This window comes from Rhea americana, unplaced genomic scaffold (assembly GCF_003343005.1).
Source record: "Rhea americana isolate MKP2758 unplaced genomic scaffold, rheAme1 scaffold_60, whole genome shotgun sequence".
Lineage (NCBI taxonomy): Eukaryota > Metazoa > Chordata > Aves > Rheiformes > Rheidae > Rhea > Rhea americana.
The window spans coordinates 4,441,864-4,455,382 of NW_028186757.1; the positions used below are offsets into that span (position 1 = coordinate 4,441,864).

General features: G+C 36.7%; 1 protein-coding gene across 1 annotated transcript in view; it reads right to left on the reverse strand.

The window, feature by feature from the left end:
* Positions 1-13,519, reverse strand: part of RXFP1 (relaxin family peptide receptor 1) — a 34,716-nt gene that overhangs the window by 16,363 nt on the left and 4,834 nt on the right. The window contains exons 4-6 of the mRNA XM_085319885.1: positions 4,313-4,417; positions 3,325-3,430; positions 1,003-1,074 (exon numbers count right to left, since the gene is read on the reverse strand). Of these exons, the coding sequence (XP_085176011.1) occupies positions 1,003-1,074; positions 3,325-3,430; positions 4,313-4,417 (283 nt within the window). The remainder of the gene's footprint in view (positions 1-1,002; positions 1,075-3,324; positions 3,431-4,312; positions 4,418-13,519) is intronic.

Genomic DNA, 13,519 nt, shown 5'->3' on the forward strand with positions numbered 1-13,519 from the left:
AAACATTATGGCTTTACTCTCTGAGCGTTCTTTAAAAYATCAATTTAAATTAAAAAAAATAATCTTTTCAATCACAGTAAATAAAAGGATTCCTGGTGAAACCAGTGCAAAATCTGACTTGTACAAAATGGGACTGTGTCAAATGTTGCKCAAGAGCTTTTTGAAAACATACAGTTACAAATCAGAAATACGTGAAATTACTTAATATTATAAAGAAATGTTTTATACAGATAGCTGTGGAGGTCTTTCTTATAATAAAAAGTTCCTTTGGTGACTTTAAGGTAATTCGGTCCTTTGTGAACGCAAGATGGTGCTGCAGCACAGCACAGTTTGCAGCAAAGTCTGGTAAGTTTTCCAGGAGCGTAACTGCCTTAAACTGGTGACATAAGAGCCTGTTCTACACTTTTGCCTTTAGCTTCTTAACTGCACCAATTCTGCATAAATCCAGCTCACTAAAGGCTGTGCGTTTTTGAACACCACGCATGTCACACATCATACGGCATACACAGTACTACACTGCCGTAATTAACTAACGACTTGCRGCTCTATTGAAGTGATTCCAAGCATAATTAGGAATAACCCTAAGTGCCAGGTAACTATGCTTCCCTACGAAAACGGGCAGCTTTCAATCTTTCGTTTAGCAGAGTAAATGGACTCAGTTACTTTCATTTCATGTAACTTATTACTACTCTTTATAAATGTAACTTTCTTAAGGTATGATGGAAGTTTGTAATTTTTCTGGTATAAAGCAAGCAAGATAATAAAATTTAATACACAGAACGCATGATGTTGCAAGAAGAGAGGTATTAAATCAAGCTGTTTGAGGAAAACAGTTCACACAATTAGAAGATGTAATTAAGGGAAAGATAAAACAGAATTTTGAAAATAAACTGAAGTTTTGTCCCTTGTATGTTAAACTCAGCATATGCATGTGTGTGAGAGACAGAGAAAGATTATATTTAAGGGACTCAATAGAGATTTTATATTAAAAGACTCCCTTACAGATTTTGAAGATCTTGGTACTTCCTGAAAATATCAGCAGAAAGTTTCCTTAGCAGATTCCACTGTAGAGACCTGTAGGAACAAATACATACAGTGAAACTACTCTATCAGTATACTGAGGCTGAGTTTATCCAGTTTGCTGTAAATCTAATGACTTCAGTTAGTTAAATCTCTTCGCACAGTAAATAATTTGGTAGAAATTTCTGTAATAAATTGAGTATTTCCAGAAAGGTTAATTTACATATTTAGGAGTGTCTGTGTATGGTTTATTAACCAAAGGTGAGAGTAGCTATGTTGTTTGTTGTCAAATTCTCTCTCTGCAATATGTTAAACAAAATCAAAGTTGACTTCACTGATCAATGAAAATAAAGGGATTATGCCTGACATGAATTTGGATTAATGGATTAGGAGGAGACTGTGAATAGATGCATTTCTTATCTTTCGCTGCATTTTTACAAGCCACTGTTGTCCCCACTTTCTTCTCCACATGCAGGTGGTACCCTCTCAATCCTCCCTAAACAGATGATTAAAAATCACAAACTAACTTTAGTGAAGTGAGACAAAGGGTATCACCTTTCAACCCAGGAAAGAGAACCAAAAAATGTGCCACATGGCACACCAAAGAATTAAGAAGAGCTTCTAAATCAGCGTGAAAAGATAACAGTTTTCCTGCTTAGAAGGTCGGGCGGGAATCACACTCTTCATTTCTGAGGCAAGAGGCTTCCTTCAAACATTCACCATTAATTAGTCAGCCAGGAGGGCAGTAGTTAACTGATACGAGAAAAATAAGGTCTACTATTCCGTGGGAACAGAGCGAGCTGTTCCTATGGCATTTGCATCCTTGAGTGCATAGCGAATGGAAGATAACACCGGATGAAGATTTCTCAGCACCTTCCCGGGAGGCGTTCGGAGGACCCCGTCCCTTGCGCTGTGAGCACCGCGCCGCGGTGGTGCCTGCGCTGCGGGCTGCGAGACGCAGGAAGGTGCGGTTTGATTATGGAACATGGTTAGAGTATAGCAACCAACTAGAGCTGAGAATGCTTTTGCAGCTCTATTGACTGTCATTTTGCAGTCACTGGGCTCGGTGGAGGCAGCAGATGTCCTCTGCTGCTGCACAGCTGCCTACGATTGCAACGGCCTGCACTCAGCAAGCCAGTGCTCTCTCCACTTCTACTTCCCTGGGTTCCTACAGCATTGCCACTTTTATYATTCAATAAGAGCAGTTTCCCCCCTGCTAAACAGCAAAAGAAAAATGAAACTGAATTCACCACCTCTGCCCATATTTGTATTTATTTAAGCAGTAAGCCCAGTATTTATTATCAAGGACTATTCTTCAATCTCCTCAGAACAATTGACAAGATACTAGTTAAAGCTAAAAGTTAAAAAGATTTGAGTATAAACTAAAACACAGACTTATTTCAAAGTTCAAATGCACTCAGAGCTTATTTCCCAGTGCATGTGTCCCTCCGCCTCCATCTCCACTGGGCACCAGCTCAACTGTCCTGACGAGAACAAAACTCATTTAGGACATAGTTGAATTAGAACAGAATCTAGCTCAAAGTCACCTGAACAGATCATTGCTTTTTCTTAGGGTAGGACTGAGCTATTATTCTTGAAGTCTGTGTTGACTCTGCACCGAAAGCCAGTTTTAATACATATACATTCATACAYTTTGATGTTGTGAAGCAGAACAGAACCTAACGTCAGCCCAACAAGAACCTTAGTCACACGTGACCACAAACTTGAACTGAGTGGAAAAATCTGTACCCTTGCTTTACAGGAAAAATTCTCAAGTAAGGACATTTGATACTACCTGCTATTCATGACAAAGAAAAGTCTTTCAAAATGGTAGGCATAAACTAAGAGCAATATCAGCCATTCCCCAATCTGTTCAAAAACTTTAGTTATATCTCTCTATTTGTATGATGACCCAGCTCAGATTAAGTATTTCTAAATAACGTTCTATTCAGAGACACTAAATGAGAACTGAAAAGATTTGCTCAGATAGGTTACTCTACAAAATTAAAGTTTATTAACTTTACTGGCAGGAATATAGTATAGGAATATCGGTAGGATCATAGAATAACAAAAAGGTCCTGAGCATTATGTCTTAAAAGGAAACACTTCTCTAAGATTTTTTTTTTTAATTTTATAAAACTGTAGCTAGTCCAGGCCATTATTATAAACAGAGAGAGACAACAGGCTTTCACAAACACCAGCTCAGCCAACTGGTCATAATTAAAAGGCTGTAGCTGCAAAATGGATGGAGAACTGATATTCACCCCTGAACAGACCACGCAACCACTTTTCTGCTCTACTTACATCATGGTTATATTTGAAGAGACAGAAGGGACAGCACGTAATTTGGCACCATCRCAGACAATCTCGAGCCCTTGGCACATGCATTCTGCTGGCACAGAATCAGCCACTGCATGGAGACGAGAGCGCGGTTGTGGCAAAAGGTAGGATGGTGGGTACGATGAGATGAGGAGAAAAGAAATGTGGTGTAAAAGAATAGTTATCACAAACACATCTAGACTGTGTTAAAACAGAATTTAGTTTAAGTCTTGCATTGTTTTTACGTAATTGATTTAGACTTAGGGAGAGCCYAACAAAAAATACAAAGGATAATAATAAAAAAAATTCTATTACTTCCTGACCTCTATAAAACAGCTTTTGCAATAGCGCTTTAGACTTGATACTGGAATCTGGTTTGGTGGGTTTTTTTTCAGATTTTTGTGACTGTCCTTTTGATTATTCAGTCCTCTTACATCTACAAGGGTGAGCACAGTTCTGTCAGGTGCAACCAGGGTAACAACAGGTTGGGAATTCTTCTTTGCTCTCTCTTCCCTCCACTTTACGCTTTAACTTAGTACTTAGAGCGGACAGAGTCAGAGAATCTGTACACATGTCCACAGAAGTGGAGGGATTTTGTTTTGTTTTGTTTTGTTTTGTTTTTTTTTTTTTAAGAGAATCATTTGATGTGTGAAGAAGTGAATTTGAAGGGAGGTTATTTTCATTTCATTCTGAAAGATGAATATTTCATGGTCTCTTATATTAGTATACTCAGATAAACATTTATATTGCCCTACTAATTGACATATATCTTTGGTATTTCCTTTACAGAAAATGAGTCACACTTAGCAGAACTCAAATGAGTTTCAGTGCCTTTATTAGTCTGAGACAGTCATTCTCTTTTACTACAAATGAAACCGTACTATATTTCTATTTCAGATAAGTATATTTGGTGTATGTTTCCTTCTGGGAATCATCTGTAATAATCACACAAATAATTCCTGTAAATACTCACAGCACTCAGGTGTCTTGGTCTGAAACGCGTACGAAGATTTCATTTTATTGTACCTGTCTTTTGCATAATGTTTATCAAATTGTAGAGACCATCCATTATTGTCTCCTAACAACAACAACAAAAAATCAAATAGAAGACATATTTGAAAAATATTGCTTCAAAATATTTTCTAAAGGTATAATACAAAATAGGACCTTCACTAATCTTCATTGTATGGTCCTTTGCCTCAGCTTTTTCTGCAGTAACACGATTTTTCAAGAACTTTTCACAGAATATTAAATGCTCGTGCCTTTACATGGATGCCTAATCACCAATAGGTACTGAGATTGCAAACTACATAATATGGTCAGCTTATTTTCAACACTCARCTCTTTCAACACTTGACTTCAAGAACTCAACACTTTCTGTGACAGTTCCAACAAAAAAGTACAAAAATCAAACTTCTACTTTAAAAAGTTTTGTCTGTGTAGATTTCTAAGAATGAGAGCCAATCATATTTTCCTACCTCCTGAAGTACGTCGGTTTACCACTCACAATATATTTCTTTGCCCAGGAAAGCTTAAATGATTACTGTGTCTTCCACCACTTCTTTGAGTGGGCTGTTTCACACAGCTGCAGCCTAAGAGGTGAACTGCTATTTCATAATATACAATAATGTCTTTGCTCAAAATCCAGATGAAGGTCAAACAAACAGCACTTTTTTCAAGAGAATGTGTGACAGGTAACTCACTCAAATCATCAAGTTTAACTTGAGGTCAACAGGCATTTTCTTAAATAAAGCATTATTGCATATTACTTGTTTGGTCACTATGCATAGTAAACCATAGCTATACAATGAAAAGAAAGAAGACATCTTTCATTTCCTTCCCACAAATGGGGACTTCTAAATATGGTGGTGCTGGAAATCACTACAGATCTATTTCTTAGAAGAGTACTGTACATATGACATCTTTAAATAACTGATCAGACAACCACATCTGAAATAAGATAGGAATACACACCACTAAAAAAGAAAATTAAATTCTCTTCAAACGCGACAACTTTCATTTTACTAATTTGAGTGTGACTCCTCTTCAGCTTTGGCAACACCCACTCCTTTTTTTTGTCTAAAACATCTCGTTCGAAYGAATTTGCACCAGCTGGTAGAAATGCTCCTAAGGATGGTGCTCTCTAGGTGGTGGTCCAAAACATCAGTGATTATTTCAACTTACTTTCTAACAATACCTACTGCCAAACATCTATGTTAAGAACTTTAAGGATGGGTTCTGCTAGCTAATGGTTATAGTCTTATTTACTCTTTTATGATGTGCTAGCAATGGTCTTTTCCCCCCTGCCCTCTCTTTTGGATGGTAATACTTTAGTTATATTTAAATACCATTCTTGTGGACATTTTTCCATAAATCTTTATATTCAAGTACACATTACTTCTATTAGGCTGAAAATTGGTAGGAGAAATAAAATTTACTTCATTGTAACTTTTCCCCTTCTGAAATGACATCTAATTCTTCACAGAATGTTACAATTCAGTTGTTTTCTAAGCTAGGCAGGGAAACCACTCTGCCCTGAAAGCATCTCCTCAAGCTTACCTATGCAGTGTGAGCAGGTGGCGTTGTTCAAAGAACTGCCTGCCTCTTCGATGTGTAAGTGGAAAAGATGCACTATACATGCTGATCAATAGATACTATGAAAGATTAAGTACCTCTAGGCAGACTAACTTTATCTAGTTATTCATTTATTATGAATAAATGGAAAAGAAGATTCAAAGCAAACCCAAATCTCTGTCTTCAGGAATGCTCCAAAGAAAGACTTGAAAAGTTTCTTTGTTACTTGAAAATTAATGTGAACAAAATTATGCCCTGAAAGCAAGTCAGCTGCCCACTCAGAGTAAGAGAAGGGGCCCGTACACACATTTTACTAACTTCTCTGAGAGCACCTGGTGGCCTGAATCCATTAGCAATTTTGCCAGATTAGATCCTCAAGCAGATTTTCAGAATAAGCCTGATGCCTTTTGGATGAAGTGAAAGGAGTTTGACAACTTGTGGCTACACTGCATTCCATGTTTTAAATGCTCAGCAGAAGTTCAGTTTCTGGACTATTTTACAGAACTACAAAGATACATCTATAATTGATGAAGTGATGAAAACAGATCCTTTGCCAAGTAGCTTATGAGCCTACTGCCCTGCAGTTAGGTCTGTAATGAGAYTTCTTTTATCACTATTTCAGAGTATTTTTTTCCAACTGCAGAGCAGTCTTTGAACTTCATCTGCATGACTAGACTCAGCAAATGGGACCTGATGGATCTAATGGGTCTTCTTTATATGCAGAGAAGACAAGATTTAAGAAGGAAGGAATCCTTCATTAAGGATTTTTAAACAGATGTTTTTAAAGATGCATTAGAGTTTATTCTTAGAGTATAATTATACCGAATAAATATCTTGCAGTCAGGAAGACGGTCTTAAAATATTTTTGGACTTACTAATGCAGAATTAGAATCATGCAAAGGTTTGGACAATTAACCACTTACCTGCAGATTCTGAATATATAGTTAAAAGCCATAAAAAGCCATAAACCTGTTCTAAACCAAAGGGCAGATAAAGTGCCTTTTTTTTYCCTGAATTTCTCTCCTTCAGACTCAAAAAAGCAGATAAATGAGTCTGGTTCCCCCTTCTAGTATTCTTAAAATGCCTTCCCATGTGATAAAGCATTTATAAAAGGTGACCATGACTGCAGTTCACATCTGGAAAGAAAAGAAAGAGCAGTGCCTCTACGCTAATGGGAACGAAGCAGTGGTTCACTATGAAGTGGAAGTTCACCAGCGCTTTCAAGGAAGTCAAGAGGCCGCTGGGTGGCCGTAAAAGAGAAGGGAAAAAAGCACAGAGAAGAGAGAAGCTGGATTATCTTGTACTGGAACCATTCCAGTTGCCTGGAGTTTCTGGTCAATTCATTTTAAATAATAGGCTTTTCTCATGGCACTGTTTTTCCTGCCTTCCACCAGAAATACAAAGGCATGTCTGAATACAACAAAACAAGTTATTCAGAGTTTTCTGACCTTCAGAAATGTTTAGTTTGGGCCAAGTTTTGTGCCAAAGCATGGGACAGTCTTCATTCTATCTGAACTGATTTGTCAAATTCCACATATATAAATTGTGCGAACAACTATATTTAGTAAAATCATTCAGTCAGCCTCAGAATGCCAGAACTTTAAATCACTTTGTGATCATTTAAAGTTTATATGGTAGTTCTGTGACCTGTTTATCACTGTTGAGATGAGATTCAAACACTTTAAGAAATGGCTAGTAATAGTACTGGTCTTGTGATCCCAAATTGATCATTTGCGTGAGCACAGCTCAGATGGGAAATGAGTTTTTCCTGAGCCAGTTCAAAAACAGATTATGTTGGCTGCACTTCTGTAAAAATGAGATCTGAGAAAACAAGACATCAGCAAATCTTCCACTCTATAGCACAAATGTAACGAGGAATTGTAAAGTGGACTTAGACTACACTTTAATACACTGTTCTTTGCTAAAAGGTCAATTATCATTTCTGATGCAAATGAGAATGCAAAGGAGAATGTTAATCCTAACAAACTACAGATTTGATTAATCCATTTAATGACAAATCCAAGAAAATATCTGTTTTGCTAAATTAAAGATACAACTGGTATTTAGCATACAGCTTATGAAAAGAGCATTACCTATAAGAGTTTGTCCTTCTCTCAGCCACATCTTCGTGGGTCAGTATGCAGAGAAATAAGTCCAGTTAAATGCCTAAGGGATGCTGCCTRGCTTTCTAAAGAGACACTGTGACAACATTGGTTTTGCCTTTACTGTTAGTGGTATTAACCTGTGGACATATTTCTTTTTAGCACTTGTTCAAATATACTTTATCTTGCCATTAAGAAATGACTTCAAGTTTTCTTTTTTACAAATGTATCTTTTAGTACAATGAGAAAAACCTGTTTTCTCCAGGCAGAAATATGGGAGCAATTGCTTTTCAGATGTTCACAAATGAAGAAACAGAACTGCACTTTTCCAATGTTGGGGCATACTGACAAATTGTAACAACTTACGGTAAGTCCAAAACCATACAAAACGCCTAGAGCATCTTACTCTGGAGTGAATTTCACAGCCCCARTTTGGACACCCAGGTTCTTCTACATAGCAAACGGAGAAAATGAAGAACCTAAAAAATGGATATCGACCAGTATCGAGTAGGCAAAGGCAATTTAGCCTGCCCCATATTGTATGTTTTTGCATATGGAATACTTCTTATATCTTCTGATTAGTTTAAACCTAGCTCAGGTACTTATATGATACAACGCAATCCCAGGAAAACACACGTGAATTAAGGTCTACTCTGTTCTTGATGAGCCAGAGGAGGTGTCTGCGCCAGTTTATTCTTGATCTTAATGCAACTTAATTCATTCAGTGCAAGTTAAAGAAAAAATAAAGTCTTGAATTTCCAAACAAAAAAATATCTTCTCAATTTTATTTCTGTGAATAAACACTGAATGAAGTAACAATACTTTTGATCTATATACATCAATCCTATTTTCTATTCTATTTTTACTTCTTGATTTGTTTACAATTTTTGAAATACATGTGACAATAAATTAATATAAGCTAGTAGCATGAATACTTTTATAAAACCTTGTGTTGCTTGAATGTTCCTCTGGCATTAAGTCACTGCTGTGGAGACTAGAAGAGACAAAATCTAGTGAAATATATCAGGAACGTATCAGGCATGATATGCCCATAGGCACAGTTCCTCTTAATTATCATCAATATTTAAAGATTTCAACAAAGTAATTGATTAGGAACCTCCAGAACTCCAGCAATGCTATTGTATTTGCACACCAGTCTAAATCTGCAATTATTTCAATGGCAATGACAGAGAGAACAAAAGTTGGCCATAGATAACTATGTATAAAAAAAAATTATATAGGAATCTTGAAAATTTGATTTTTTGCCAAACATTTGCTACATTATGAGCATGCTGCTGACTGCAAAGTGTTTCCTTTTTGCTTCAAAAAACATAATTACAATCTAGAGTTTTCAAAACTGAATTGTGTCCCAAAAAAATCCTAAAGCTCACATTTTAATTTCAAGTATGATACAAAAAATGCCATGCCAGGAAAGGATGCAACTAACTGTAACATTACTCAGTATTAGTTTTAATTTAAAATACGGAATTATCAGACTTCTGCAGGTGCCAAGGCAAAAATCATACCCCCATGAAATTCCACATCCCTTATGAGCAATCTAGTAACATTAAAGCATATATCTTTTGCACAGATGCTTTGAAACATCCTGTAGAAATTTAGATTTCTGCTATACAAATCTGAAGATGAGTTACAGAATCTACAGAAATAATTCTCCAAATTTATAGAGCTCCATACAAACAAAACATTAAACATTATGTTATCTATATATTCTCTTACTTTCCACTTGCTGAAATTCATAGGCCCTTTTAGAAAGGGATAGTACGTTACAGCCTACTGACTACGCTACCCACRGTAACAGCTGAGGCCTGTGATTTTAGGGGTGAATAGGTGCAGGACTAGTAGCAAACAGCAGCTAGCTGCCACAGCCCTTCGGGAAATCCGCGCCCATGATTTCCCTTGCACATCTATCCCGTGAACTCTACAGAGCCAAACGAACTTCTGCAGGTGAACCCTGGGGAGCTGAACGTTGCCTCTTGGTCTGCGAGCTATTAGGTCTGGGAGCAACACAGCCCTAAGTGCGTTTAGCCAGCGAAGAACTCCTCCAGAGAGTCAGAAACATCTTAAATTAAAYCTGCATTCCTGTTCTTGCTTCAGTGGACTGGAAAAATGTGGCTATGACACAGTGATTTAAAGACAAATGCACGCGCRCTACAGTCGTTGCCTACCCGCCAAAAAACAGTTTTGCAGAAAAATTGTCCAGAAGCCAAATTTCTAAACACTGAGCTAACCAGTGTTCTCAAAATAGCTCAGGCTACTTCGTTCCACTGAACACTACACAATTAAAGACCATGCTCGTGAAAAAGATGGAATAAAACACTCTAGCATGGTGTTCTTTCCATTCCCCTTTYATTATTGCTAGCAAGTAAAGCGACAGTCAAATAAGTACCAGGAGTTGCTCTTTTATTAATGCCTCATTCATGAAGCAAGGATCTAGTGTACACAGATGCAAGTGTTTAAGCACAACGCACAGAGATTTTGGCTTAGAAATGAGTAGTACTGGAATTTTGGTATTTTTAACAATTTTTATTTTTAAAATAATTTTTATTCTAAATATAATTTATGCTTGTGTTATTGGCATGCAAGTATTTCCTCTAGTGAATCATTAATTAAGAACCGATTTCAACAGCCAGTTCTGAGATGCAGCATRAGAACTAGGCCAGAAGTTTGTTCATTCATCCCTCTAAGTAAATGGKATTTCAGTGAACTTTTTTAAAATATAAAGTGTTTAAATACAAGTTTTTATATATTTAATTGGCAAGCACAGTAAGGAAAAGAATTGACAGCTGAAGCTATTCACAGAGTTGACATTTTGAAAAAAAAAATATCCAGGAGATGATTATTGGCAGCCTTATTTGGCTTCTGACTAAAATTTAGAGAGTACATTTATGTTATGATTTGACTTATTGTAAGTTTTTGTAATTTGTCACATGGATTTCATCTAAATAAACATGCACTTAAAGGTAACGAGACAAATTGTGGCCTCTTTGAAAAGCTGCATTACAACTACTGTTTTTTGCGTTTTGCATTAATCACCTGTTGTATTTRTCTCGTGCGGTTAGTTTTAATTTTGTTTTGCTTATCATTAAGTATCCCTGTTGAGCTAGAGGTTTCAAAAAGCTTCCTTCCATGAATAAGTATTTGGGAAGTCAGATGTGCCACTGGGCTTTAAAGGGGTTTGTATAGAGATTGTTCAGGAAACATTAACAGTGACATTGCAGCAGCATTGAGTTCTATGGGAGAAACACACCTTGCTCTTCTTGTCTTGAGAGTAATACCCACATCAGCATTGCTGTACTATCAAGTAGGAAGAGTGTATGATTATGCCTAATACATATCTTCCCTAATGTATGTTAAAAAAAAAGCAATGAATAAAAATTGTTCTTATCTTCCATCTGTAAACATCAAGCAGCTACATAATCAAATCTTACAGCTATAAAAAAAAGGAGGAAAAGCTCTTCTTGAAAATCATGTTGAAGCTATTACATTTGAAACGAAATGTACTCTCAATAGGATAAAAAGAACTATCAAACTTGCTCTGCTTTGCCAACTGGAGCTTTAATCAAGGTTGGACACAGAAGGATGCTGGAATTACTATCTTTTTTTACATACTAATGGGTTTGATAACAGATAGGAAAGTAGCTCCAACTGAAACATATAATATAAGTCAAATTGTTTAACATCACACTTTTATGAGGAAGTGTGCTTCAGAAAGTATGAGTACTGGGCAGAACAACAGACAGCAATTTATTACCATATACAACCTGAGAAAGGGAAATTCCTCAAAGTTAAAAGCTTTTATGACAAATCAWGAAACTTCAAAAAGATTTTTAAAAATATTTTAGATTATGACAAATTTGCAGAGATGCTCCTTTCTATTTAGCAGAATATGTTCTCAGGTTCAAAAGGTAAGATGATATTTTCTATGCACATTTAAGGTTATCTAGTGATAGTCTGGAAAGAACCTCTCATCACTGGGAGCATGAAAAATTTTTAGCTTCCTCTTCTTATTACAGTCTACTATATTGCCTCAAACCTTCCTCATCAGGATATCATGCACGCTGTTTTATTAGTTTTGGAAAAGCTTCTGGGTGACAAAGGCCTGCAAATTTTCAAAGATGAGTAGCTTCATTCTACTCTAACATATTGGCTATGATTCACCCCATTGCAGAAGGGGTGTGAAGTGGAAGAAATGCTGAAGTTGAACGATGAGCAGAATACCCACACCCTGAGGCTAAGTGCTAACGTGGGAGTCTGAGACCTAGAATCTATTCCTGGCTCTGCCTATAACACTAATTTCAGGTCATTTCACTTGTCTGTGCCTTACGTTTATATTCATTAYATGGACATACAGAACACAGCAGAAGGGAACGATGAAGCAGATTTGAGGAAGACACCATCTTTACGTGCATGGGTTGGACATTAACTGCAGTTAGAGCACATCTGTAAGCAGATCTTCAAGTGAAGAGTCAGTTTAGTTTTAAGTATTTATAATCATGTTATGCTGTTACCGAGCATGCAGTTAATGAAACAACTATTATTGCAAATCTTTTCAAAGATTACTACAATAAATATCATCATAAGAATAAAGTAGGAAACTAAACTTTACAAAATGAAAGAAAAAATGGGCACAACTGCTATAAGGTACTTGGAATATCCATTGAAGTCTCTCTACCTTTTCAGGTAAAGGGTATAGGATAACTTTGTGTCCTTATAGATAAAATATTTGTGGTACCTATCCACTGTATCTATCTCAGGAGGTGGGGTGAAGTCTAATGATGCCCAAGTCCAGAAGAAGCTTTTGCCGAGAGGCAGAGGAGTAAGACATAAACTCCAAACAGCTCGGGAAAGTTGCCAGTTACATGTTAATGGGAGTGCAGCTGCCAGCCCCCTCCTATCTCTTTTTAAAGAGAACTGACTGACTAGTTTCAGTAGTTCTAGAGACTTGTATTTGGTCTCTTTTGCAGTGATGCAAAAAGGACAGCAGTTTTGCTTTCCATAGCCTACAGTAAGGCTTTGCCTGATCTGTTTCTAGACATATGCTGGTAAACAATTCTATTGACTTATACATCATCACGTATCAAACAAAAATAAATGGACAATAATCCAGTAAAGTAGTGGGCAGCCAAATTTTAAACATGGGGCTAATCAGGCATACTGTATGTGGATGTTTTAGATTCCAAGAAAAGTAATTGATTCATAAGACAAGAATACTTAGCTTGCTTTTGCATTGCAACGTGATTACCAGCCATAGGAGAAGCAACTATGCTTTTTTCTTTATGTTTCAAAGGCATTTTAAGACTTCTACAAAATACCTCTCTTCTGGAAGATGTGTGTGTGATTTTTGTGCTAACTGCTTCTCTGTTTGCTTCTTTCCCTGATATTATTGAAAGTACTATTTCAGTAACTGAAGTTGCCATTAATATGCAGCACACTTAGTGATTTCTGTTAAACAGTTGGACTTCGAGTTTTCTGATGTTCAGAAA